Source organism: Apodemus sylvaticus, chromosome 3 (genome assembly GCF_947179515.1).
Source record: "Apodemus sylvaticus chromosome 3, mApoSyl1.1, whole genome shotgun sequence".
Taxonomy (NCBI): Eukaryota; Metazoa; Chordata; class Mammalia; order Rodentia; family Muridae; genus Apodemus; species Apodemus sylvaticus.
The window spans coordinates 138661253-138685472 of NC_067474.1; the positions used below are offsets into that span (position 1 = coordinate 138661253).

At 52.6% G+C, this 24220-nt stretch overlaps 1 protein-coding gene across 2 annotated transcripts; it reads left to right on the plus strand.

Annotated features, from left to right (window-relative positions):
• The first annotated feature begins 1769 nt into the window (after window positions 1-1769).
• Window positions 1770-23664, plus strand: Rspo1 (R-spondin 1). 2 transcript variants are annotated; one of them, XM_052177313.1, is made up of 6 exons: window positions 1770-2001; window positions 6389-6733; window positions 19924-20115; window positions 22074-22223; window positions 22495-22683; window positions 23286-23664. In XM_052177313.1, exons 2-6 carry the CDS (start codon window positions 6640-6642, stop codon window positions 23447-23449), a joined length of 789 nt encoding a protein of 262 aa, XP_052033273.1. In that variant the 5' UTR covers window positions 1770-2001; window positions 6389-6639; the 3' UTR covers window positions 23450-23664. The 2 variants fall into 2 exon arrangements, with proteins under 2 accessions (XP_052033273.1, XP_052033274.1); XM_052177314.1 differs by lacking the exon at window positions 1770-2001 and adding an exon at window positions 5891-5939.
• Window positions 23665-24220: the final 556 nt, after the last annotated feature.

Consider the following 24220-nt stretch of genomic DNA (forward strand, 5'->3'; position numbering starts at 1 on the left):
AAATCTGAGCACCTGAGTTCCATTCTCAGGAACCGTATGGTATCTGACCTCCAGTGGGCACCCTGTGCCTCCTGTGGGCACCCCTCCACACACCAAATAAATAAATAAATAAATAAATAAATAAATAGATAAATAAATAAATAAATGTAAAAGAAAGGGGCAGAGGGAGGAAAAAGGAAAGAGAAAATCTGTGGTTGGGAAATTTGGCCATAGATTATACATTTGCAAATCAGCGTGTGGAATATATTAAATGCACAGGAAAATGTCTTCCCTATGCCTCCATTGGGTCACATGCTCTAACCCCCATCTCCCCCCACCCAGGGGCTTTCCTCTCTTTCTCACCCATCCCTGGGCAACACAACCAGACTGCTCAACTCCCACAGACTTCCTCAGGCGAGAAACCTGAGCCCAAGCCCAGCACTGACAGCTTTGCCTTCTAGGGGCCAATGCTGAGTTCTCTCTCTCTCTCTCTCTCTCTCTCTCTCTCTCTCTCTCTCTCTCTCTCTCTCTCTCTCTCTCTCTCCCTGCAACAAAATAAAGCAAAACAAAAGCCCAATGCCTGGCGTGGCTGGTCAGGGAGTTATGCAAGTGTGTAAAAAAATAAAATAAAATAAACATTGCGTTTTCGGCATTTAAGGCTGTTTGATTAGGCGCAGAGCTTTAGCCAAGGGCTGATCGGACACAGGAGGCTGGGGCAGCCAGAGAGGGGAGGGCCTCTGGGCAGTGCTGCAGGGTCCTGGACCAGTTCCTACGAACTTGGGGAGGCTTCCGGGCATGAGCCCAGACGCTGGGCACTGGAAAGCCAGCACCTCCACTTTCTCGGGCTGGCCACCCTGTGCTCCTCCCTGGTCATTTGGCCATCATCGGGACACCCCAGGGGCCACTCGATCCTTGACATCACTACCACCTCCCATCCCTCCCAGCGACCCTGTGCCCTTGGCTTGGCGGTCAGGGCTCCCTCCTCCACTAAGGAGATTCCACAGTCTGTCTTCATTACTCACCCCACCCCCCAGTCAGCCCATCCTCTCCGCTGGAACTGAGCAGATTGCAGTTTGAGTCTCTCTTCATCCAGCCTAAAGTGAGGGTGGAACACAGCTGTTTGCCACCCTCAGGCACGGGGTTCCTTCCTTCCCTCCAGGTTTAATTCAACCTTTCCTCGGTCTATGCAGGGGTCTGCAACCCTTCCTTCCCTACTTTGTCATCTCACAAACATTTTTCGAGTTCCTGTCCGGGATTGGGCATCCTTCATTTCACGAAACCCTCAAAACAGATGAAATCCGGGAGTCTCAGCGAAGTTAAGTAACTTAGTCCTGGCCACACAGGCGATGGGTGAGGGACCAGGGACTGGACTGGGGGGCGTATTGTAGGATCGCCCACACTGATTCCAGGGTAAGGAGCCGATAGGAAACTTTCCTTCCCTTGGTCTTCCCAGCTGGTCAGATGCTCTGAAGGTTTGACCCTAAAGGAAAGAAGGGTGTGGCCCGGCCATTACAAGCCCTACCATTCTATAGCTGCCCCCTTTCCAAAATTCTGATGGAGGGCACCAGCCTTAGCAAGCATCCTGGGTCCCTGCTCCTAACTCAAGAAAAGCGAGTGCGGGGCGGGCAGAGGGGACATGAGCTCGCGACGTTCGCCACACAGCGGACGGCGCGTCCCTCGCCCGGGTGTGCGGGAGGGGGCTACGGAGTCCCGGGTCCGGCGCTCCAGTCCGTTTTTTCTAACGGATCGGGCAGGGGGGCCGGCCGGGGGTGGCGCCGGGGGATTCCCTCCCTCGTGCGAGCCGGGGACCGGCCCCTCTCCGGGCGCGGGGCGCAGAGCCCGGGCGGCGGACTGCGGGGCCCGCGCGGGCCGCCCCAGCACCAATGCACCGGGCGGGGCGCTGGCGGCCGAGAAGGCATTGAGCAACTGGGCGGCGGGCGGAGCGCGGGGCCGACGGCAACGCGGGACCCAGTGGCCGCGCCCTCGCCCCTCCGGGCTGCCCCGCCACGGCCGCTGCGCCAGGTGAGTCCCGCGGCCCGCGCCGTCCGCCCCGGGGTCCTGGGTCCACGTCCGGGAGCAGGCGGAGCTGGGGAGGCAGGGCAGAGCCCGACCCCATCCCGTCGTCCCGCTCTGCACATCAGCCCGGGGCACCCCGCCCGGTCCCCAGCCGCGACCTTCCCGCTCCATCCGTGCCCCCGCGCACCCCAGCGGTAACCCAGCTGTGACCCAACCCTGACCCACGCGACCCAGCCCCACTTCAAGTCCCCAGCCCCAACCCACTCACCCCAGCCTTGCCCATGCATTCCAGCTGCAACCCAGCTGCGACCCAGCCCCATCTGGAGTCCCTAACCCCGACCCACGCACCATAGCAGCGACCCAATCCCGACCCACGCACCCTAGCTGCTACCCATCTCCGACCCCCTCGACCCAGTCCCTCCTCCCAGCCTGACACAGCAGAAGGCCAATGCGCTGCACCATGGCCTGGAGGGGAGAGGTGTGCTGCGGCCACCCAGGGACTTCAGGGTGGACAGGGCACAGGAGACCCGATCCTGCGCATTTGCAGTGCTTTGTGGGGATGCTGGGGAAATGGGGGGGGGCAATGGATCCACTCCCCTGGCACCTGTCAGAGAGGGAGGGAGGGAAGGAAGAGAGAGAGAGAGAGAGAGAGAGAGAGAGAGAGAGAGAGAGAGAGAGAGAGAATGAATGGACGGTGATCCATGCAGGCAGGCACCCAGAGCAGAGCTTCTCTCCGCGTTCCGCGTTTGGGGGCAGCGGGGTGGGCACAGTCTCTGAGCCTGGCATGGCTCTGCTATGCCCACAGGTCCCACAGGCACACGTTCAGTTCTTCTACCCCTGCCCCTGAAGTACTTCATCTCTTTTTGGCCTCCAATTCCTAGGCCGGTTGCCCATCCCAGGGATGGGAGCATTGCCTAATGAGAAACCACCGCCATGATTTACATTTTCTGGGGTCCGTATCTGACTTCTGACGGAATACCAATTCATCCTAACAACGCTGTGGTGGGCAAGGAGGTGAAAATTCCTCCAGCCCCTGCTCAGCCTGAGTTTCCGCCCTCAGCCCCACCCGCAGCTGAGTCCCCTTCCCCAGTGTGGCTCCACCCTATAGGTTCTCCCCTCCCTGACCCCTGTGACCTCAGTTTGTGATCTCTGCTCTGGCCATCTCAGCCTCTGGCCCTCAGAGTCTTCACCCTGTGCTGGGCCATTCCGAGAGCCGCGATGACCCAAACTCCTTAGCTCTCTGCAAAAGCAAGGCTCTGGGACGGACTCCCAGGCACCTCACTCCCAATATTAGTTTTAAAGTTCTCTGTCCTTAACTCCATGTTTCCCTGTAATCCTTTCTCCTTCATTTGTGTTGGAGTAAGGTAAGGTCCAGCCCCTGCAGAGGGGAGGAGGTGTGCAGTAAGTGGGATTCTGCCCCAGCCAGCGAGGTTGTCCTCACCCCACCAGCGCCTGGGGCCTTGAGCCTATTCATTACTCTTTCCCACAGGGTGGTGTAAGGAGCCCTCCCTCCCAAATGAACTTGTGAGCGATAGCAATTCAACACCCAAAGTAAATGGGAAATGATGGTAGAAACAGCAAGGGTATTTAAAAGCTCCCCCTCAGCTCCTGGCTCCTCTCCGGAGTGTCAGTGTTCCCTTTAGTGCCCAGGTGGGACCCAGAGTAGCTGAAGGGAAAGGGAACCCCAGAGACAGGCATCTGTGGCCCTCGGGAGCCTGATACCACAAAGTCTAAGGTCTAAGACCTGCCCTGTGGTTAACAGTCACCCCAGCAAGTTGTCGGAGACCCTGGCAATATTGGGCCATTGTTTGCCAGCCTGGACATATGCACCTTCCCAGGGTCCTCAGCTCCTTACCCATACTGCATTGCTCCTGTCTGCTGCTTACACTCCCTGATGTGGATGAGCTATTAGCTTATTTGCTTCGTTTGAGATAAAGATACACAGTGGCCGAAAGGATTTGAGATTCTTTCCACTCCAGGAGGAAGTCAGGGCCCCCGATGCCAACGAAATTCACATCTGCCCCTCCTCTCCATGCCAAGCAAAGACAGGTTTCCTGGAGATCTTGGGGCCGGGGAGGGTTGGGAAAAAGTTCTCACTAGCAGGAACTCCAGGGACTTGGTGAGTGTGGCAAGGACAGGCCAGAGGGGAAGCTGGGAGGATGGGGAAGGAGAGGAGAGAAAGCGGGGCTAGGAGTTGCCCTCAGCGGGGCTGCTCAGCCCTTGAAGTACCGAGTGCCCTTCTGTGGGCACCAAGAGTACGGAGACAGCTAAGAGATCTTTCCTGAGTGGTGGACCCCATAGAATGAGGCCAAAGTCAAAGACCCAGGCTTGAACCCAGACTTGTTTGAGGCAGTGTTTGCAGACACAAGGACTGGTGGACCGGAGCTGTCCAATCCTAGCATCCTATCTGACACAGGCTTTCCTGAGAGGTGACATCTTCAGGACCAGGGCCACCAACCACAGAGACATGCACATGTGGCCATTGCATGCTGGGACTCTGCATTTAGCAGGCTACCCTGTTCATTCAGGGGATGTTAAATGCCTTTATGGGGGGGGGCATAGGAACGTCGACACACAATGAAACCTCATTCATAAAAAATGTAACTACATTAACTGAAACCCCACTATTGCCCACCCTGTTCTGAGCACATTGTGGATGCATTCACCTATGCAGCTGTACCTAAACTAGACTCTTGCAGATTAGAAACTAGCCTCAAAGCTTCTAGGCCAGTAACCCAAAGTAACACAGCTAATTCACTAACAGAGTTGGCCTTGCAAGCCTGGCAGCCTGGCCCTGAAGACTGTACCCATGACCATTAGGGACCACATCCAGCGCCCCCCCCCCCTCCCCAGACTCTGTTGGGGCTGAGGACTCTAGTTTGGTGCACTTGGCTGAATATCCATGGTTATAGGGGATGGGATGTGACATGGGGCTGGGAAGGTTTGGCACGGAGTACTAGGTGCGGGGGTGGGGGGCTCATACGCAATGGCAGCTGTGGAGCACCAGGGGTGCTGGGGGCATCTCTGCTGGCTCCAGCTCCAGCACCAGGTGGGATCCATCAGGCTCATGTAAACACTTCTCCCAGGCAGCCTAACCACTTGAGTGTGTCTGGCCTTCAAAGCCAGGGGGAGAGACCGAGGAGGGAGGAGGGAGGTACCGAACTCCCTCAGGGGGTAATGATTTATCTCCAGTGCAGGTGGGCTCTACTGGGGCCTCTTTGGGAGGTGAGGGGGTGGACTGGGCACAGAGGAGCTGAAGGGGAGAGGAGAGGGGGCTGGAGGCTCCTTGCTGAGTATCTCGGATTTCTCATTAGTAAGCCAAAACAACTCCGAACCAATCCCGGTTTCATAGGTGAAGAGCCCGAGGTTCAAGGAGGCCTAACGACCAGTCCAGTGACAGCTAACCCGTGAACAGAACCTCCGGGGGGTGGGGGTGGGGGTGGGGGAAACAGGTCAAATGCTCACCCTGTGAACCTAAGTGGGTGCGCCAGCGGCGGCGCACTTTCTCGGTGGCGGGCGGGCGCGTGCGTGGGGGAGCCTGTTGTGAGTGCGTGACCCTGTCAGTGGGAACGAAGCTCTCTCCCCTGCTCCTCCTTAACTCTGCAGCTCGGATGCCCACCTTCTCAGACACTGCGGCCGGCGGCCGGCCGGCGGGGATGGGTGCCCCTGCCCCCATCACCCTGGCCACTGGGTCCAGAGCCCAAGCTGTCCCCGGGCTGGGGGATTATCACCATTCTCTGCAGTCTCTAGCCAGGACGGGCAGTTGCTGCTGTTTATATCCCCTCACAAAAGCCAGGCCCGCCGGGCCTGCTGTGTCAGAGTTTCTGTGGCTGGGGGGTGGGGGAGAACCCTCACTTCCTTTTCTCCCTTCAACCCCAGAGGGCCATGATGCAGAATTTGCCTGCTTGCTAGAGGCCGCTGCTCTAACTTCTGGACTGGGACAGGTGAAAGGCACATGAGTGACTCAGCACTGGAAAGAGAAAGCTGAGGAGTCACAGGAGGACAAAGAGCTCCTTTACAAATGTCAGGATATCCTAGCAGCATGAGATCTGTAAGGTAGACTTAAAGAAGGACTTCTGCTTAGAACCAGCCAATATTAGACAGGACCAGGGCAGCTGGTCCCTATTATTGAGAAATCAGCAGGGACAACAAGGTTTAATTTGGGCAATCATTGTAATCCGGTTACTCAGGTAGCTGGTCCCAGTATTAGAATGTAAGATGCTTGGAGACAGGAGGATGGGATTTCTTCTTCAGGGGTGCCTGGTAGGGGATGTGCAGCAGTGTCCAGACTTCCTGAGTTCTACAAAAGTCCAGGGCAGGGAAACCCAGGGGAAGGGAGGTAAAGGGACTCCGGGACACCGTGGGCTTAACCCTTCTCTCTCCTTGCCCACAGGTCTATCTTGGGGGTGGTTCTCTGCCGGTGTGAGAAGACTTCTCATGTGACCCTCTGAGGTGGCTTCAAGCAGGACAGGACTTCCCTTTGGGCCAATGGAGAACCCGGCTCCACACCCCCTCAGATCCCAGCTGAGGTTATGGCCGATCTGGCCTGCAGCCCGGGCCTGGGTCTCCTGCCACTGACCCAGCCTCAGAGCCTTTTAGCAAGAGACCACGCCTCCGCCAGGGGCCCGGGGCTGGCCAGTGACTATGCGGCTTGGGCTGTGTGTGGTGGCCCTGGTTCTGAGCTGGACGCACCTCGCAGTGGGCAGCCGGGGGATCAAGGGCAAGAGGCAGAGGCGGAGTGAGTACCTCTGGGGGCGGGGCGAGCTGCTGAGGACCTTGGTGTGGGCGGGACTGGAGAGCCTCTGGTGGTTTTCTTCTATGATGGCTGTCTCTGCTCTGTGAGCGCTGTGGATTATCCGGTGGGTGGTTTCATTTGTCGAGATGTACTGATCTATCAACCCCTCATTATTGACCTTCCTTCCTCTTTTAGACTCTGCTTTCTGGCTCAGTGCCTCTCTAGGAGGCCCTTTGACCCAACACCAGTTTTGCAGGGTATCCATGGTGATGCTTCCTGGGGTGGAGAGAGTCCCTGTCCTGCATGTCCTATTCCCCAATCCCAGGCTCAGGCCCGGGGCACCTCTCTGAACTGCAAGCCTTTGGACAGAAGCTCTGCACATCTGGGCAGTTAGCACCCAGCTTTCCTGTCGGGTGACAGACAGGAACAGCACAGAAAAGAAAGGGAGGGGACTTTTTCCAGTAACTTAAATCAGGCCCCGTGGGATTCCCCCGAGCTGAAGCCAGCGCACCCTCTGAGTGTCGATGACTTTATCATGTGAGGCACCCCTGTAAGATTTCTGAGCACAAGAAATGCCTGTAGCCTCAGCCTCAGCTGGGACAGGGCTGCCAAAGCTGGTCAGACGACACTGAGACACTTGGTTTTAAAAATCAAAACAGAAAGAGAGAGAGAACAAACAAACGAACAGGATGGAAAGATGGCTCAGTAGTTAAAAGTGTGTACTGAGGCCGGGCAGTGGTGGTGCACACCTTTAATCCCAGTGCTTGGGGGGCAGAGGCAGGCGGATTTCTGAGTTCAAGGCTAGCCTGGTCTACAGAGTGAGTTCCAGGACAGCCAGGGCTACACAGAGAAACCCTGTCTCGAGAAAACAAAAACAAAAACAAAACACGTGTACTGCTCTACTGAGGACTTTGCTCCAGTTTCCTAATATCCATATCCATGATGGGCAGCTTACAACCACCTGTAATTCCAGTGACAGAGGGATGTGACACCTCTGCGTTCTCTGTGAGTGTGCATGCACACACACACACACACACACACACACACAGACACAGACAGACTTATTAAATATTTATTGATATGTGTAATAAATATATAAATGTTTATACATTTATATAATTAATAAATATATAACTATATATGTAATGTATAATAAATATACAAATATGTAGATAATATTAATATATAAATGCTTATGATTAAAAATATTTTATAAGAGAGAGGAAAGAAGCTGGGCCTGTAATCCCAGCACTTGGGAAGCAGAGGCAGGTGGATTTCTGAGTTCAAGGCCAGCCTGGTCTACAGAGTGAGTTCCAGGACAGCCAGGGCTACACAGAGAAACCCTGTCTCAAAAAACCAAAAAAAAAAAAAAAAAAAAAAAAAGGAGGAAAGAATAGAAAATCCAGTTTTCTTTTCTTTCTCTTTTGTCTCCCTTCTGTTCATTTGAGACACAGTCTTGCTACGTAGCCCTTGTTGGCCCAAAATTTCCTGTGTAGGCCTCTGATTTGTGGCAATCCTCCTGCCTCAGTCTCCCTAATAATTTGCAGTTCTTCGTGGAGTTCAGTGAGCCCAGCGCCCATGGAAACAGCTCGCTAGAATTCAAAGTTAATGCATCCGCCTCCTGGCCATCCCTACCCTCTGCTCAACAGCTGCAGTAATGGGGGCACTATGTCCTGGGAGTGGCCAGTGGATGCTAGTGACCCTGCCAGAGAGTTGGGTGGGGGCCTCTCCCTCCCAAGGCCTTGTCCCTCTTTCCACATCCCCCATCAAGGGCTGTCGTGCAGGCAGGAAGTCTTTCCAAAGTCTCGCCCAATTCCCCCTTGCTTCACTTTTCTCATGGGACTGATGCCCGCAAGCCAGAGAAGGCTGAGTGAGGGCCAAGGCTCTCCACAGGAGCGGCGCAGTCAGGAGTGGGAGGGGCAAGAATCGGTGAAGCTGGAAAAAAACGCCAGCTTAAAGAACAGTTAGGCAAGGTGAGGTTCTAGCAGCAGCAGCAGCAGCAGCAGCAGCAGCAGCAGCAGCAGCAGCAGCGAGGCCTTCAAACTCCTCCCCATGCCTCTGTTGTGGCCGGCGTTTTGGACTCCATGGGCCAGATGTGGCTTAGTGATTTAGAGTCAGTCGCCTCCATTTCCGAAATGGGGAGACAGAGAGAGAGACACACACATCAGGACACTGAGACAGACAGAGGGGCCAGCCTTACTCATGTGACATGCATGGTGATCCTGTTCACCCACAGAGGGTCACATGTCCATGGACACAGGTGGACAGACCCGGGTTCGAGTCAGTGGAACTGACATAAGCACTGATTGGGATTTAGTAGAGCGGCTTCTCCCCGTGGCTATCAAACACAGCAATTTCGATATGCCTGATTTTGAACTAGCCACATCTGATGCCTAGGCAGCATGTACATCATCTTGTATTACTGACTGATGTCAGACAAGGCAAGAACTCGGTGCTGTGAGGCTCACCAGGCATGATGGGGTGTGCTATCAGTCGGTCCTTGTTACATGGCGATCCTGAAACACCCCTGTGAGGTGGCCATGTCATTGCATAGGAGCACAACCAGATGTCTGGGGATGATGGATAGAGATACAGATGCACTGCAGGCTTGGTGGTGGTGCTGGGGGTTGGGCATGCACACCCTAACTTTAGATACACGTATCAACATTATGTGTATCTATACAGTTAAAACTACTGTGTGTGTGTATGTGTGTGTGTGTGTGTGTGTGTGTTCATGGGCAGAGGGGTTCTTGGGACACAACTTATGGATGTGGAAGTCAGAGGGCAACCTTTAGATGACAGTCCCTGCCTTTCCCGCTTGTCTGAGACAGGAGCGGATCTTTTCCATGCTCTAAGCTGGCCTGTGAGCATCAGGAGTGGCCTCTCTTTCCATTTCCCATTGGTGTTCTGGGGCTGTTGATGCTTTTGATTCGGGTCCAGCTTTCACATGGATTCTGGGGAACCCAAAGCCAGGTGGTCAGGCTTGTGAGGCAGGCACCTCTGTCTGATGCGCCACCTCTCCAGCCTTGCTCGCTCTCTCTCTCTCTCTCTCTCTCTCTCTCTCTCTTCTTTCTTTTTCTTCCTCTTTCTCCTCTTCTTCCTCCTCCTTTTTTGGTTTTTGGTTTTTTGGAGACATGGCTTCTCTCTTTAACAGTCCAGGCTATCCTAGAACTCACTGTGTAGACCAGGCTGGCCTTAAAGTCACAAAGATTCATCTGACTCTGCCTCTCAAGTGTTGAGATGGAAGGCGCACACTACCATCCCTGGACTTTCTTCCTTTCTTTTCCTTCCTTTTTTCTTTTCTTTTCTTTTCTTTTTTTTTCTTTTCTTTTCTTTCTTTCTTTCTTTCTTTCTTTCTTTCTTTCTTTCTTTCTTTCTTTCTTTCTTCCTTTCTTTCTTCCTTCCTTTCTTCCTTCCTTCCTTCCTTCCTTCCTTCCTTCCTTCCTTCCTTTCTTTCTCTTTCTAACAACCTTTGTAAAGCATAAAGTCTCTTTCAGACTTCAGTTTGCAAAGACCATTTTGTGATATGTATTTTGGGTATTGTGGAGCAAGGGTAAAGGAAGGCTGGGGCCCGTGTGGAAGGGCACAGGGAGGGGCCCAGAGAGGAGGAGGGCTTGATGTACAGAGGAGCCTCTGGCTCTTGCCTGTCTGTCATCCTCTCTGGTGTGTCAGTCAACAATCGCTTGTGAGAATCAATGCTTTGGTGTTTTGAACTGGAAGTGTCTGATCCTGAGGTCTGAGAGATGTTCTTCCCTCATGGAGTGGAAGAGAACATTCCTGCTGACCTGGGACAGGTGCTCTCGATGCATTTATTTATATATTTTATGTATGTGAGTAAACTGTTACTCTCTTGGGCATCGGATCCCATTACAAATGGTTGCAAGCCACCAAGTGGTTGCTGGGATTTGAACTCAGGACCTCTGGAAGAGCAGTCAGTGCTCTTAACCACTGGGCCATCCTTCTAGCGTGGCTCCCCTGGGCTCAATGAACATTCAGCAGACCCACCCTGGCCCAGGGAATCCAGGACTAAACCCCATTCCCAAGATGAGCCCCTGTTGCCCTTTCCTGCTTTCTTTCCTCCAGCCTCATCCTCCACCATCTCCCTGTCCTCTACCTGCCAACACGCCTCAGGTGTCTCAAGGCTGGCATTCACCCACAAGCACTATCGTGAGTCCCAAGGACTCGCTCATCGCCCTGGCTCTCCTGAGTTCCTACTTATGCCCAGCCCCGCTCCCCACACTCACTGAGTGCTCACCAGCATCTACGCCTATATCACACCCTCCTTGAGACTCCACAACACACACTGCTCTCAGCCCTGCACCAGATAGCTCCACCTCTTGTGAGGGAAGCCCAACCCTTCCCTGGGCTCCCACTTAGAAACAAGACCAACTCTGCCCTCCCAAGCCCTTTCTAGTGGGAGGAGGAGACATCTCATTGGAAATGACAGCATGCTGTTGTATCTACCATGACTGATTCAAATGCTGGGGAGAGGAGACCACAGGAAAAGAGCCCATCCAGACGTACAGGGAGGCGATCAGGGAGGACTTCCTGGAGGAGAAAAGTAGTTCTGAGGCTTTGGAGGCTGCACAGTGTTCTAGGCTAAAGTGTTAACTTAGAGAAAGATATAGAAGATCAAAGAGTGATATGTTTTTACTGCTTAGGGTTGTGTTGAGGGTGGAGGCAGGCAGGGGGGAGTAGCTCAGGGAAACTTTTTGGGCCATTAGGAAGGAGATCTTACTTTTAGGATGTGATGCAATGTTTCAGGCAGGGGTCAGGGGTCATCATAGGTTTGGTTGCCTGGTAAAGGGGCTCTTGGGAAAATGATCTGGGGTTAGAAAAACTGTGAGCAGGAGACTGTATTTCACTGAGGGGCTGGCAAGGTCATCAGAGCAACAATAGTCCTTTTCCTGTCTGTCCCGAGCATAGTACCTGGCCTCGCACATGATAGGCAAGTCTCTACCACTGAGTCCCCCACCCCCACCCCACCCCGCCCCACTCCCCATCCCTACAACTAGAGCTTGAATGGCTTTACAGAGGGTTGACAGAGGCCAGAGGTAGGAGCAGCCACAACGGAGGCACAGCTTTGTCTATGAGGGCCAGAAAAGGGGACTTGAGGATTGATCAATTGATCAATCGATCGATCGATCGATCGGGTGAGATGGCTCAGCAGTTGAGAGCACTGGCTGCATTAGCAGAGGACCTGGGTTTGGGTTCTAGCATCTATGTCAATTCACCACCATTTGCAGCTCAAGTTTCAGGGACCCGATACCCTCTTCTGGCCTCCTCCAGCACCATGCACGCACATGGTACACAGACATACATGCAGGCGAAACATCTGTACCCAGAACTTCTTAAAAATGTGTCGGGGAAGCCAAAGGTTCCAGAGCAGAGACAGAAGTGGGGGAGGGGTAAATGGGGAAGGCTGGTGTCCCTTTTAAGTTCCCCCCAGCCCTTTCCGAGCCTAAGACACTCCCTCCTGCAGGCAGCCCTGGGCCCAGGCACCACAGAGAGCAGCAGGAATGTAGAGGATCTGGCCCTTTTCCTTAGCAGTGGGACAAAGCCTTGTTGAACTTCAGGGCACTCAGCACTTAGGGCCTTTGCACAGGCCTCCGGTGGGTGCCCTTCCTGCCCCTAGGCAGCTGGCTCAGAGAGTGAGTACTCTGTGCCACTCCCCTGGAACTTGTTGTTACAGGGTCAATCCTGCTTCCCTATTGCTGGCTAGACCTTTGTCACCTAGTGCTTGTGCTCCGTTCCCTGCAGTCCTGGGAACCTGTTAGCTGTACAGTGAATTCCTGGGGAAAGGAACTTCTCCTTCTCCTTCGCTTTTTATTTTGTCTTTTTCTCTTTCATTTCTTTTTCTTTTTGAGACAGTCTCAAATAGCCCAGGCTGCTGAGAAATACCTTATATTTCCTGCCTCCACCTCTCCAGTGTTAGAATTGCAGACTTGCACAACCGCACTGGATTGGTTTAATTCTGGGGACGGAGCCCAGGCTTCCTGCATGCAAGGCAATCACTCCACCCACTGAGTGACAGCCCTAGCCCCTCCCCTTTTGTATCCTTTGTGCTTCCTCCCCAAACGCCCATCATCTTCCTTGGGTCCTCCATTCAAGGTCGTATTCCCATGTGTGACCCAATCCTGCCTCTGTGGAGCCCCTCCCACAGTCGTGGGTAACCCTCCCTGACACTCTCGAGTCTCCCGAAGCTGAGAGTGTTGGGGGTTCGGGGACGCCTGTTCCACCCTGGTAAACAGTCCTTGGTTCACTAAGCTAACCCCTGCCCGTCACTGAGTCCCTACATCTGAGCTTCCAAACCCTCGAGGGCCTGAGAACCCTCATGCCGGCTTCCCGACCCTCCTCTAACCCAGCCAATCCCACCGACTGACCTCTGTATCCTGTCTCTCCTATCTCTTCAGGTCTTCACTCCATCAATTTCTCTGCCTCTGAGTGCTTCTGAGTCTTGGCATTCCATCCTACCCATCCCACACTTCCCTTTCTTCCCCTCCCCCATTTCTTTGAGACAAGGTCTCACTCTGTACCTCAAGATGGAGCTCAGCTCAGGGCAGTCTTCTGAGTGCTGACTGCATCATCCCCTCGCTCTGGAAGCCTTCTCTTCCACTCAGTCCCAAGCTCCATTGTTGTTGTGTTTTGTGTGTTTGGTTGGTTAGTTTTTTGAGACAGGGTTTCTTTGTGTAGCCCTGGCTATCCTAGAACTCGCTCTGTAGACCAGGCTGGTCGCAAACTCGCAAACTCGGAGATCCTTCTGTCTCTGCCTCCTGAGTTCTGGGATTAAAGATGTACCCCATGTAGATTTCCCACCTTTTAACTTGGTTCCTCTCCCCCTCTCCCAGCTTGCACCTCCCCAAGATCCCTCCTCTACCTCTTCCTAAAACCCTCTCTCCCTCTGCTTCTCTGCGGAGGACCGGGACTGCTGAGGCATCCTGCTACTAGCCGTGGCTAATGAACACTCACTCTTCCTGAAAGCAACAATGTTACTTCTTTTTTGTTACTCTGTTGCTTTTGTGCCTCCCATGCTGAAGCCACTCCCAGTGGGGTTACCAACTACACCTGCTCCTGACTCTTGTCCTTCCCGCCTTCAGCTTGTTGGCACCTTTCTCTTCTGATGAGTACTCTCCTCTCGTGGCTCCTGGGATACAGGATGCTTTTCAGAATCCTTCCCCATCTCTCAGTTTGGATTCATCAAGGCTAACCTCTTCCTTTTCTGTCTTTCTCTTGGATGTCTAGTTCTCTTCCCAGCCTCTTGGCCAGCGGTTCTCAACCTTCCTGATGTTGCAATGCTTTGATCCTCCTGTTTCCTTCCGTTGTGATGGCCCCCAACCATAAAATTACGCAGTCACTACTTCATAACTGTAATTGTGTTACTGTTATGAATTGTAATTGTGAATATCTGCTGTGCAGCATATCTGCTCAGCAACCTGGAGAGCCGGTGCTGTTACCCACTTGCTGTTCACACACCTGCTTGTCTTTTTGTGTGCATGTGCGAGTGCGTCGTTTTTGTTGTCTTTTTGTGTGCATGTGCGAGTGCGTCGTTTTGTTTGATGTTTGGGTTTCTTTGAAGCAGGATCTGGTGTAGCCTAGCTGAGGTTAGCTTAGAACTTGCTGTATAGCTTTGAACTCCAGATCCTCCTGCTGCTGAGATTATAGTCCTGTAGCACCGTGCCCAGTGTCCCACTTTGCCTTGGATGGCTGTTTCCACAGTCAATCTACTGACAAACTGTACCTTGGGAGCTCCAGCCCCACAGGGCCCACTGCCTGGTGGCCCCCTTTCCTGAGTGGCTCACAGGGCCTGCCCACTCAGCATGACTAAGCCCCTTCTCATTCCCCCACCCCCCAATCCCGTTCTTCTGGGATTTCTGACCCAGTGACGAGTCAGTGATTAGATTACCCTGATGCACAAGTTCATTGTCTCAAAGTCACCTTAACTTGTGTTTTGTCCTTTATACCACAACCTAGCACCTGGTGTGGGGGACCTGCCCCCTGAAGATCTCAGCTCTGTTTGCCTCTTCCCTGCCTCTCAGTCCCGCAGTTCACTGCTGTTCGAAACTGGTTCTCACTGTGCCAGCCTAAGATTGCAAATCCTCCTGCCTTGGCTTCCAGAGAGGTGTGCAATACCTCTGCCATCCTTTCCTGAGAGTTTTGACCTGGGTATCTTTCGGCTTTTTGCCACCTCTTCAGCCTGTTGTCCATGGCACTGAGGGCGCCTTCTAAGGGGAAGGTCTGACTTTGGCTCCCGTCAGACTCCCTTGCTGTCTTTGAGCTAGTCTCTTTGTGAGTCCTATATAGTTGAGGTTCTTGATCTGGTCTTGCTTCTCTTTCAGCTACTGGTGTTACCATACTCCCTGTGTTCCTCCTCTGATGACTCTGGGTGTACCACACTTCCTTAGCTAATACCAATGTCAACGGAGAAAAATGTAGAGTAGCTGGTTGAGTGGACATCGAACACTGGGACTCTGAGGAGGTCTATGCAAATCTGTTTGTCTGTTTGTCTGTTTGTTTTGATACAAGGTTTCTCTGTGCAGCATGGCTGTCTAGGAACTTACTCTGTAGACCAGGCTGGCCTCCAACTCAGAAATCCACCTACCTCTGCCTCCCACGTGCTGGGACTAAAGGTGTGCTCCGGGATCTCCTGACACAAATCTGTTCTTAACAGAGAGACTAAGCAGAGAGACTGAATATTGAAATCTTGCTACCAAGAACTGACCCAAGTTGAGCAGCCCCAATGTCCCAGTACTTAGGAGGTTGAGGCAGAAGAAGCCTTGAAAAGTGCAAGTACAAGACTAACCTGGACAATCTAGTGAGTTCCTATCTCAAAGTAAAAAGAAGGTTGGGGATGTGGCTCAGTGGTACTGGGCTTACCTAGTACTGAAAGAAAAAAAAAAAAAGGATTGAAACCACACAAAGCTATAGGAGGGTCACCTGGGCCATCTCAGCCATTGAGGCTAAGGCAAAAGCACAGAGTGAGCATTCAACTCTGAAACAAACTTGAGTCAAGTGTCCGTGACTCAAAAAACCTTCCACGAAACAGAAACAGTCCCTACACTCTACAGTGACTACACACGCTTGGCACACAGCTGAGCAAAGCCCTAAAGACTGCGTGTAGCTGCCCCTGCGGTAAGCAGACCAGGCAAAATGAAAACAATGTTTAAGGTTACCAACGTGCAGTGCCACTGACTCCATGCAAACAAGTTTCACATTAAAGAAGTCATTGAGCCATGCTTGTGGTCTCCATGCTTCCTCCACCAGCCTCTCTTCACCTCTCGCCCGGAGCACATACTGACTGAGGCATCGTGGTCCAGTAATTTAACCTCTTCATCTCCTCATCTGTAAAAAGGACAATGGATGCTGACAGTGGCAGGGGTATGATGACTCACACCTGCCATCCCCGCACTTGGAAGGCAGAGGTGGAAGATCGTTTCAAGTTCAAGGGAGCCTGGGCTACGTACCAGTTCTGGGGGATAGCTTGGGCTACATTGTGAGACCCCCCCCCTACACACACACACACACACACATACACACACACACCTCAAAAGGGAAGAACAAAGCTGAGACTGTAGCTCGTTTGACAGAGGACTTCCCTAGCATGGGCAAAGCACTGTGTTCAGTTCCTGGAGCCTCATAAAATTGGATGTGGTGGCACAAGCCTGTTGTCCCAGTTCTCAGGAGGAAGAAGCTGGAGTTTAAGACTAGCCTTGACCATGTAGGGCGCTTGAAGAGAGCTTGGACTACCTGAGTTAACGTTTCAAAAGTAAACAAATGAAAGCAAGAGGTCTGCAGCCAAAATGTCTGGGAAGTGCTTTTTTTCCCCTCTCGTGCTGCACAGGTCTGTGGTGTTCAGGGTTGCAAAAGGCCCTGCAGGGAAGGATTCTGTTGAAGTGGTGACATCTGCCATTCCAGGTCACTGGAGCCTGTGGTCAGAGGACCAGGAGTTTGGGGCCAGCCTGGGCTACATAGTGAACCTTTGCTCAAAATACAAACAAAACACTGGGCATGGTGGTATACACCTTTAATTCTAGCACTGGGAAGCAGATGTAGATGGATCTCTAGGAGTTCAAGACCAGCCTGGTCTACATACAAATCCCGGGATAGTCAGTTTTCATAATATAGATCCTGAATCAAAAAGATCAAAGCAAGAGCAGGGTTAATCCCAGCGCTCCAGAGGCAGATGCACATGGGTCTTTGAGTTCAAGGCCAGCCTTCTCTACAGAGCAAATTCCAGGACAGCCAGGGCTGTACAGAGAAACTGTGTCCTGAAAAAAAACAAAAAACAAAAAAACAATTCCCCCTCCCCTTGAAAAGAAAGATTTTTTAAAAATATAAAATTTTAAAATAGTAAAAATTTAAATTTAAAAACAGAGTCAGCAAGATGGCACTGCCAAACTTGATGAGCCTAATTTGATCCCTGGGACCCGCATGGTAAAAGGAAAGGACCAGAAGTTGTCCTCTGACCTCCTCATGTGAACAGTCTCTCTCTCTCTCTCTCTCTCTCTCTCTCTCTCTCTCTCTCTCTCTCTCACACACACACACACACACACACACACACACAATTAAAACAAAAGAAATAAACACACACAAAAAGGACCAGCAAGATGGCTCAGGAGATAAAGGCACTTCCTGCATAGCCTGATGACGAGCTTAATCCTCAGATCCCACTTAGAGGTAAAAGGTTGTCCTCTGACCTCCACACCAGAATGGTGGCACAGACATGCATACCACCCCCTCACCTACATTACCCTTACCCCCCACAACAACTATTATTACCACTACTACTATAGTAGTACTGCTATTACTACTGGTACTACTAGTAATATTACTCTAGTAATATATTGCTGCTACTACTACTATTACTAGCTGAAAGTACGAATGGTCGGGGAAGGATGGCTCAGTGGTTTGCCCTATAAGCATGGGGACCATGGGACCCGCAAAAGAAAAAACCAGGCATGGCTGTGCATATCTGTAACTCCGCCACTGTGGGACAGAGACAGGCAGATCATGAGCACTGGTCTTCGAGCCTAGCCAAAATATCCAGCTTCAGGGCAAATGAGAGACTCTGTCTCAAAGCCCTGGAGCAGAGAGTGACGGAAGAATAAAGTCAGGGTCCTTCTCTGGCCTCCATATGCACACGTGTGGGGGTGTACACGTGCACACTCACATGCACGCACCATAGTGCACACTCACATGCTTGCACCATGCTAAACACAAGACAAATAGATAAATAATCTGTTTGAGATTCATTTCACATGCTGGCTCCAGGTCTCACAGGCGTCGTTAACCTTTCCCTCCCATCCTCCTGTTAACATCTAGAAGAAGCCTGTGTAAAGGTCTCTCTAAGGGAAACACTGGCAAAGGGACTGAGTTCCTTAGTGTGATACAGAGGGAAGATACCTTATCTCCCACCATCCCCTCCCCCACATTATCTGCACAGCCCTTTGCCCCTCTGGTCTTGTTCCTTCCAGGACCCCTAATTCTACTCTCTAAAAGACATATTTCTACTGATCCTTGAAGAAGGGGCCCATGGCTCCTCTTTTAAGAGTCCTTTCTCTTCTCTTTCCTTCTCCTTCTCCCTTCTCCTTCCATTTCCTCCTCCTCTCTCTTTTTTCTTTTCTCCTTTTTTTTTAAAAAAAGACAATATCTTGCTTTATTGCCCTAGTCTGACCTCCAGCTCATAATCCTCCTGCCTCACTTACCAGAATGCTGGGATTACATGTATAAGCCACCATGCTGGCCTTCCCCAGACCCTTGAGTCCAGTGTTGCTGGCTGGGGGACACCGGCACTCACATATGGATGGGTGTCTGTCCCGTGGAAGGCCGGTCCTTCTGCAGAGAGGCTCGGCTTATTTGCTGCCTGACCTCATCCTGAGTTCATCCTGCATGTGGCGCACAGAAGGCAAAAGGTGAGCGCTGGCTGAACACTTACTGAAGGCTCAGGATGAGACCCGTGGAAGGTCACACTGCCTTCAAAGAGCCCTAGACCAGGATGTCTCCACCTCAGCATCACAGATATTTGAGACCATGTCATCATTTTTGTCTAGGGTTGAGCCACACACTGGAGAATGCTCAAAATCTTCTCTATTTTGCTTTGTTTTCAAGACAGGATTTCTCCATGTAGCCCTGGCTGTCCTGGAACTGGCTCTGTAGACCAGGCTGGCCTCAAACTCAGAGATCTGCCTGCCTCTGCCTCCTGAGTGCTAGGATCAAAAGCATGCGTTGCCACTACCTGACTATCAAGAACTGATCTTATTTCTGCTCTCGTGATGCCAGGAGCAACTCGCTTCTCTGGTTGTAATGATCAAGAGAGTCCTTAGGGACTAGGGAGATGGCTCAGCACTTGTTGCTCTTGCGGAAGACCTACATTCAGTTCCCAGCATCCACATGGTGGTTCACAACAGTGCAAGGCCCTCCAGGCCTCCAGGCGTGTGCATGGTGCACATATATACATGCAGGCAAAACACACACATAAAGTAAAAAATAAATCCTTTTAAAAGTGTCCCTAGGGTTGGAGATTTAACTCTGCAGAGAGCTTACCTTGCTTGAACAAGGCCCTGAGTTTGGTCCCCAAACCACATAGACTGGATGCAGTAGCATCTGCTTGGGATCCCAGTACTTGGGCAGAGAAGGCAGGAGGACAGAGGTTCAGTGTCATCTCCTGACTACAAGAGACCCAGTCCTTAAGAAAGAAAGAAAAAAATGTTCATCAAACATCTAGGAGGCAAAGTCCCTCAAGTTGAGACCTTTATTCTAGGCATAGGCTATTCTAATTATCTTTCAGTCTTTCTCTTTGGATCACTTAATCCAGGGTCCCTCTTGCTCTTAAAACTTTACCAGCAACTGAGAAGCTACATTGAGTACGGCAGGCTGAAGTTTCCTCTTCTTGGAGAGAGTCAGGATAAGTAAAAGGAACGACTGATTTTCATCTCTGGGGATCAAGAACAAGTCTATAGGCTCAGGCTGAGCTGGAGACAGGAAGTTAGGGGGACAGATCTAGACATCTGCACTACCTAGTTAGGGTCTCCCGGGCTTGTGCCTAAGGCATCCTTGCACACAGCTGTTCACCTTCGAGATGCTGGTTCCTTTTGTGCAATGAAGCCCCCAAAGGACTGTCCCCCATCCTTGTGGGAGCCTGGCAATATGGGGTGTCTCCTCTACAGCCACCTTTTCATCCTTTCTCCACCCTGCAGTCAGTGCTGAGGGGAGCCAAGCGTGCGCCAAGGGCTGTGAGCTCTGTTCAGAAGTCAACGGTTGCCTCAAGTGCTCGCCCAAGCTCTTCATTCTGCTGGAGAGGAGCGACATCCGCCAGGTGGGCGTCTGCCTGCCGTCCTGCCCGCCTGGATACTTTGATGCCCGCAACCCTGACATGAACAAATGCATCAGTGAGTGTTTGGGGGGGGGGCAGGGGCTGGAGAGGCCCCAGACCCTGGAGGATGGTCCTATAGCCAGTGAGACATGTTGAACAGGCACAGGAAAGAAGGGCGAGGCTCTTGATTCAAATACACAACTGTCGGGCAGACATCTTCCTAGACACTTTACCCATAATCCTACGGTGTACAAGCCAGAACCCCATCCTCCTCTCCCCATATCTGCACCTAATTCTGTTCCAACAGGTCACTCTGAGTGTTCCGACTCATCGTCAAGCCAGAGACCCCAAATTAGTCTCTCATTGTGCTGCCCAACCCACTCACTAAGCACAACCCCTCCCCTGTTGTCATAGCTAGGCTCCCACCACCTGTCGCCTCCCCCATTTCCATAGCCTGTCCATCTTTCTTCAGCCCACCCTCTGCACCGCAGCCACCAGGATGCTTCTGAGACCCACAACCTGGTGCACACTCCTGCTGCTAGTCACCTCATTGTCAGCTCTACCCTGGCTTCAGGGAAGCCCCTGTCTGTCCTCTGTGCTCTCTTACAACTCCCCTTGCCTTCTGGCTCTGCCTTTCCACCCCAGCCACAGTTCTATGTGCTGTAAGGCACATGCTATCTGGTCTCCATCCCATCCCTGTGACATTCTGGGGGACATCCGGTGAACATGTAAGCTGTACCAGGGTTTCCTCTCTTAGTTCAGTGCCTTGACTGCAGAAGTCATTTCCAGATCTCAGATCATTGAGTCTCACGAAAGCCTTTGGAGGGAGGCTGGGCAGAATGGACCATGGGTTCTTAGCGCTGATAACTTAGAGGCAATGGGGGTAGGAGAGTGGGGTGGGCAAATGCCTGGTGTCAGCTAAGCTTTCTGGGTTCTGATCTCAGCTAGGCTGCTAGCTCATTGTATGACCTTGAGTGAATCTTAGGCCTCTAATAGCTAGATCATCTTTAAGTTGGAAGTACTAGTTTTTTCCCCTCTGGTTGCTGGGAGACACACCTATAAACCTCTTGGTGTTTGGCACCTATGGTATTGTTATTTTGGTTCTTATTGTACTGGCACCCAAACCTAGGAGTCTACTTATCTTGGGCAAGGTGGGGGTGGGGTGGGAGGCAGAAGGGAAGAAGGAGGAAGGCGGGCAAAGTTGAAATTAAGCCACTGGGACAAAGGTACAGTAGGAGGCAGGTGGGTGGCTTGGTAAGGTGAGGTGGACCCCGGAGCTGCCGTCTTGATCTTGAGGACATTGGGGGAAGAAGGGATTCATGGATGTGTCAGAGTCTGGTTGGACTGGAAGCTGGAGCTTCAGGTGCCAGAGACTGGGAGGCAGCTGGTACCACCCAGTCTGGAAAGGACGATGGTGGAAGGCCTGTTCCCAGCCAAGCCCCATTCTGCCCACCTCCCGCAAAGGAGGGAGCTGGCAAGAGGAGGTAGGGAGGGACCCTGGAGTCCAACCCAGGGCTTCTTGGAACTTGGATTTGTACAGGGAGAGGAATTTGCCCTGGGATTGCGCCCACACTTCCGAGTATATTGTTTCTGCTCTGGGCAGGAGGAGACCCAGCACTGGGGTGCTGCAGGTGCCCAGCAGTGTGGGAAGGGGTGCCACACTGGTGCTGTCTGGGGGTTCATCCTCCCATTCAGTCCCACTAGGGGGGCTCTGGGGTGCTGAAACAGTCCTGTCTGTCTGTACCAAGCCCAGAAGGCTCTCTCCTCCCCTGAAAACTTTGGACTTCATATGGAGTCCCAAGATCTGAGACCATTTGGATTCTGGCGGGCTGTTGCTGGCAAGAATCCCAGCCAGTACTCTGGAGTGGCTACTTAGGTGTCCCTCCAGTTTGAAAGATTCCTCTGTAGGAATCCCAACCTAGACCAAGATCCTGACCTCTTTGAGTAGGTGTGAGTGGTGGGTTTGGGGACTGGGGAATAAAAGAATGTGCCCATCCTGGCCTGGGCCAGACTCTGTTCTGCTCTTATCCTCAGAATGCAAGATTGAGCAGTGTGAGGCCTGCTTCAGCCACAACTTCTGCACCAAGTGTCAGGAGGGCTTGTACTTGCACAAGGGCCGCTGCTATCCAGCCTGTCCGGAAGGCTCCACAGCAGCTAACAGCACCATGGAGTGCGGCAGTCCTGGTAAGGCCAGAGGCAGAGGACCCAGAGCAGAGAGGATGACAAAAGTCTGGCCACAGGGGGCGGGACGGGGCGGGGGCGGGGCAAGACTACTTCACCTTCTGGAACAACATTTTGGGGTTCTTTCTCCGTGGTTCTCTGCCTCTGGGCTAAAGAGCTCAGACCTGAGGTCTGAACTGAGGGTGGATTCTGTGTGGGCTCCCTGGGGCACTCAGGGGCAAGAGGGGCGGCCTCTTTGCCTCGCTTCCCTCCCTCCTACCTCACCTCCTGTTAGCACAATGTGAAATGAGCGAGTGGTCCCCGTGGGGACCCTGCTCCAAGAAGAGGAAGCTGTGCGGTTTCCGGAAGGGATCGGAAGAGCGGACACGTAGGGTGCTCCATGCTCCTGGGGGAGACCACACCTCCTGTGCCGACACCAAAGAGACCCGGAAGTGTACCGTGCGCAGGACGCCCTGTCCTGAGGGTGAGCTGTTGCCTCTGCACCCTGGGGACCAGTTACATTTATGTCCCATGCTGTGCAAGCTAAGAGCACATCCTGGCTGAGGAGAGTGCCCCGGGATGCTGCGTGGCAGGAATTAGTCGCTTCTGAAGGCTTGATCCCTGTAGCTGTTCCATTTCTTCAGGGTGCTCATTTTAGAAGGGTCCTCGGAGAGCAGAGGGGGGCAGCAAAGCCCCCAGAAACTTGGACCCACTCAGATAAGGCCACAGAGCCCGCCGTTGGCAACAAGGTAGATGGTGACCACCTTGCCGGGTCTCAGAGGTGGCTAATGAGTGGCAGGGAGTGGAAACGGGGACTGTCCCATTTGTCCTGAACAGCCAGGAAATGCTCTAGGGTTTTTGGGGTCCAAGGGCTGAGGAGAAGGAGGCTGTCTGGTGTGCACTGGGGAGTGGGGTGGACTGGTTCTTAGACTCATGCTGTAAGGTCCCCTGAAGAGGCTGCAGCCTGAGGTGACTTACTGTTGCCTTCCCATCCCGTTTCCTTGCCATTGCCTTCTGAGGACCCCTGGGCACCCAGAGTGTCTGTACATCCGTTGTTGATTTTCCTCCACTATCCAACTGTTGCAGGGCAGAAGAGGAGGAAAGGTGGCCAGGGCCGGAGGGAAAATGCCAATAGGCATCTGGCCAGGAAGAACAGCAAGGAGCCAGGCTCCAACTCTCGGGGACACAAAGGGCAGCAGCAGCCACAGCCAGGGACAGCAGGGCCACTCGCATCAGTAGGACCCACCTAGGCACAGTGACCCGTCTCCAGATCCTGTGTGGAAGAGTCCAGGGCTGTACTGTATAATGAGAACTTTCCAGAACTGGAGCATCTGGTAGAGCAAGTCCACACATACCCTACCCACCCACCCACCCATCCATCTATCCATCCATCCATGGACAAATATGGCCACATCTGAAAATGTCAACACACATGCACACGCGCATACACACACTACACACATACCACACATGCACATGCGCACACATACACACCACACATGCACACACGCACACACACACATCACACACACATACAAATTCTTGAGGTCACTGAAGATACTTCCATTCTGTGGCCCAGCCATGCATTCAGTCTATACTGCTCTTCGAAGACGTCTAAGAGAACCTTTCCCAGCATCTGAAATTAAACTTCAAGGAGTGGGACCTTCTGGAGGAACTTCTGGGACAGCATCTGCCAGATGTTCTGCAGATTGGAGCCAGCTCCTTGCTGGAGCAGCTGCGGAGGGCGAGAGCGCTCTCCCCTGTCCTGAGAGGCACTCCCAGCTGCGAGACTTGATTGTTGGAAATGAGAATCACTACACATCCGTGGTACACGTCACGGCTGACCTGACTTGGAAACTGCTTAAAGGTTTATTTCAAATTAAAAAGAGAAAAACAACCCCCCAGCACTCTGTTTGTTTTCAGGGTGTGAGGTTTTGGTGGATGGGGGGGGGGGAGTGGGGGGGGTAAGGAATGCCAGGGAAGGCCCGATTAGGAAAGCTCCCTAGCAGCCTCTAACAGGG

Bases quoted from the DNA above. Each gene is read 5' to 3' on its own strand.
- Rspo1 (XM_052177313.1), top strand. From the start codon at position 6,640: ATGCGGCTTGGGCTGTGTGTGGTGGCCCTGGTTCTGAGCTGGACGCAC. The intron at 20,116-22,073 runs GTGAGTGTTTGG...TCTTATCCTCAG, and splicing joins TGACATGAACAAATGCATCA to AATGCAAGATTGAGCAGTGT. The intron at 22,224-22,494 runs GTAAGGCCAGAG...ACCTCCTGTTAG, and splicing joins CATGGAGTGCGGCAGTCCTG to CACAATGTGAAATGAGCGAG.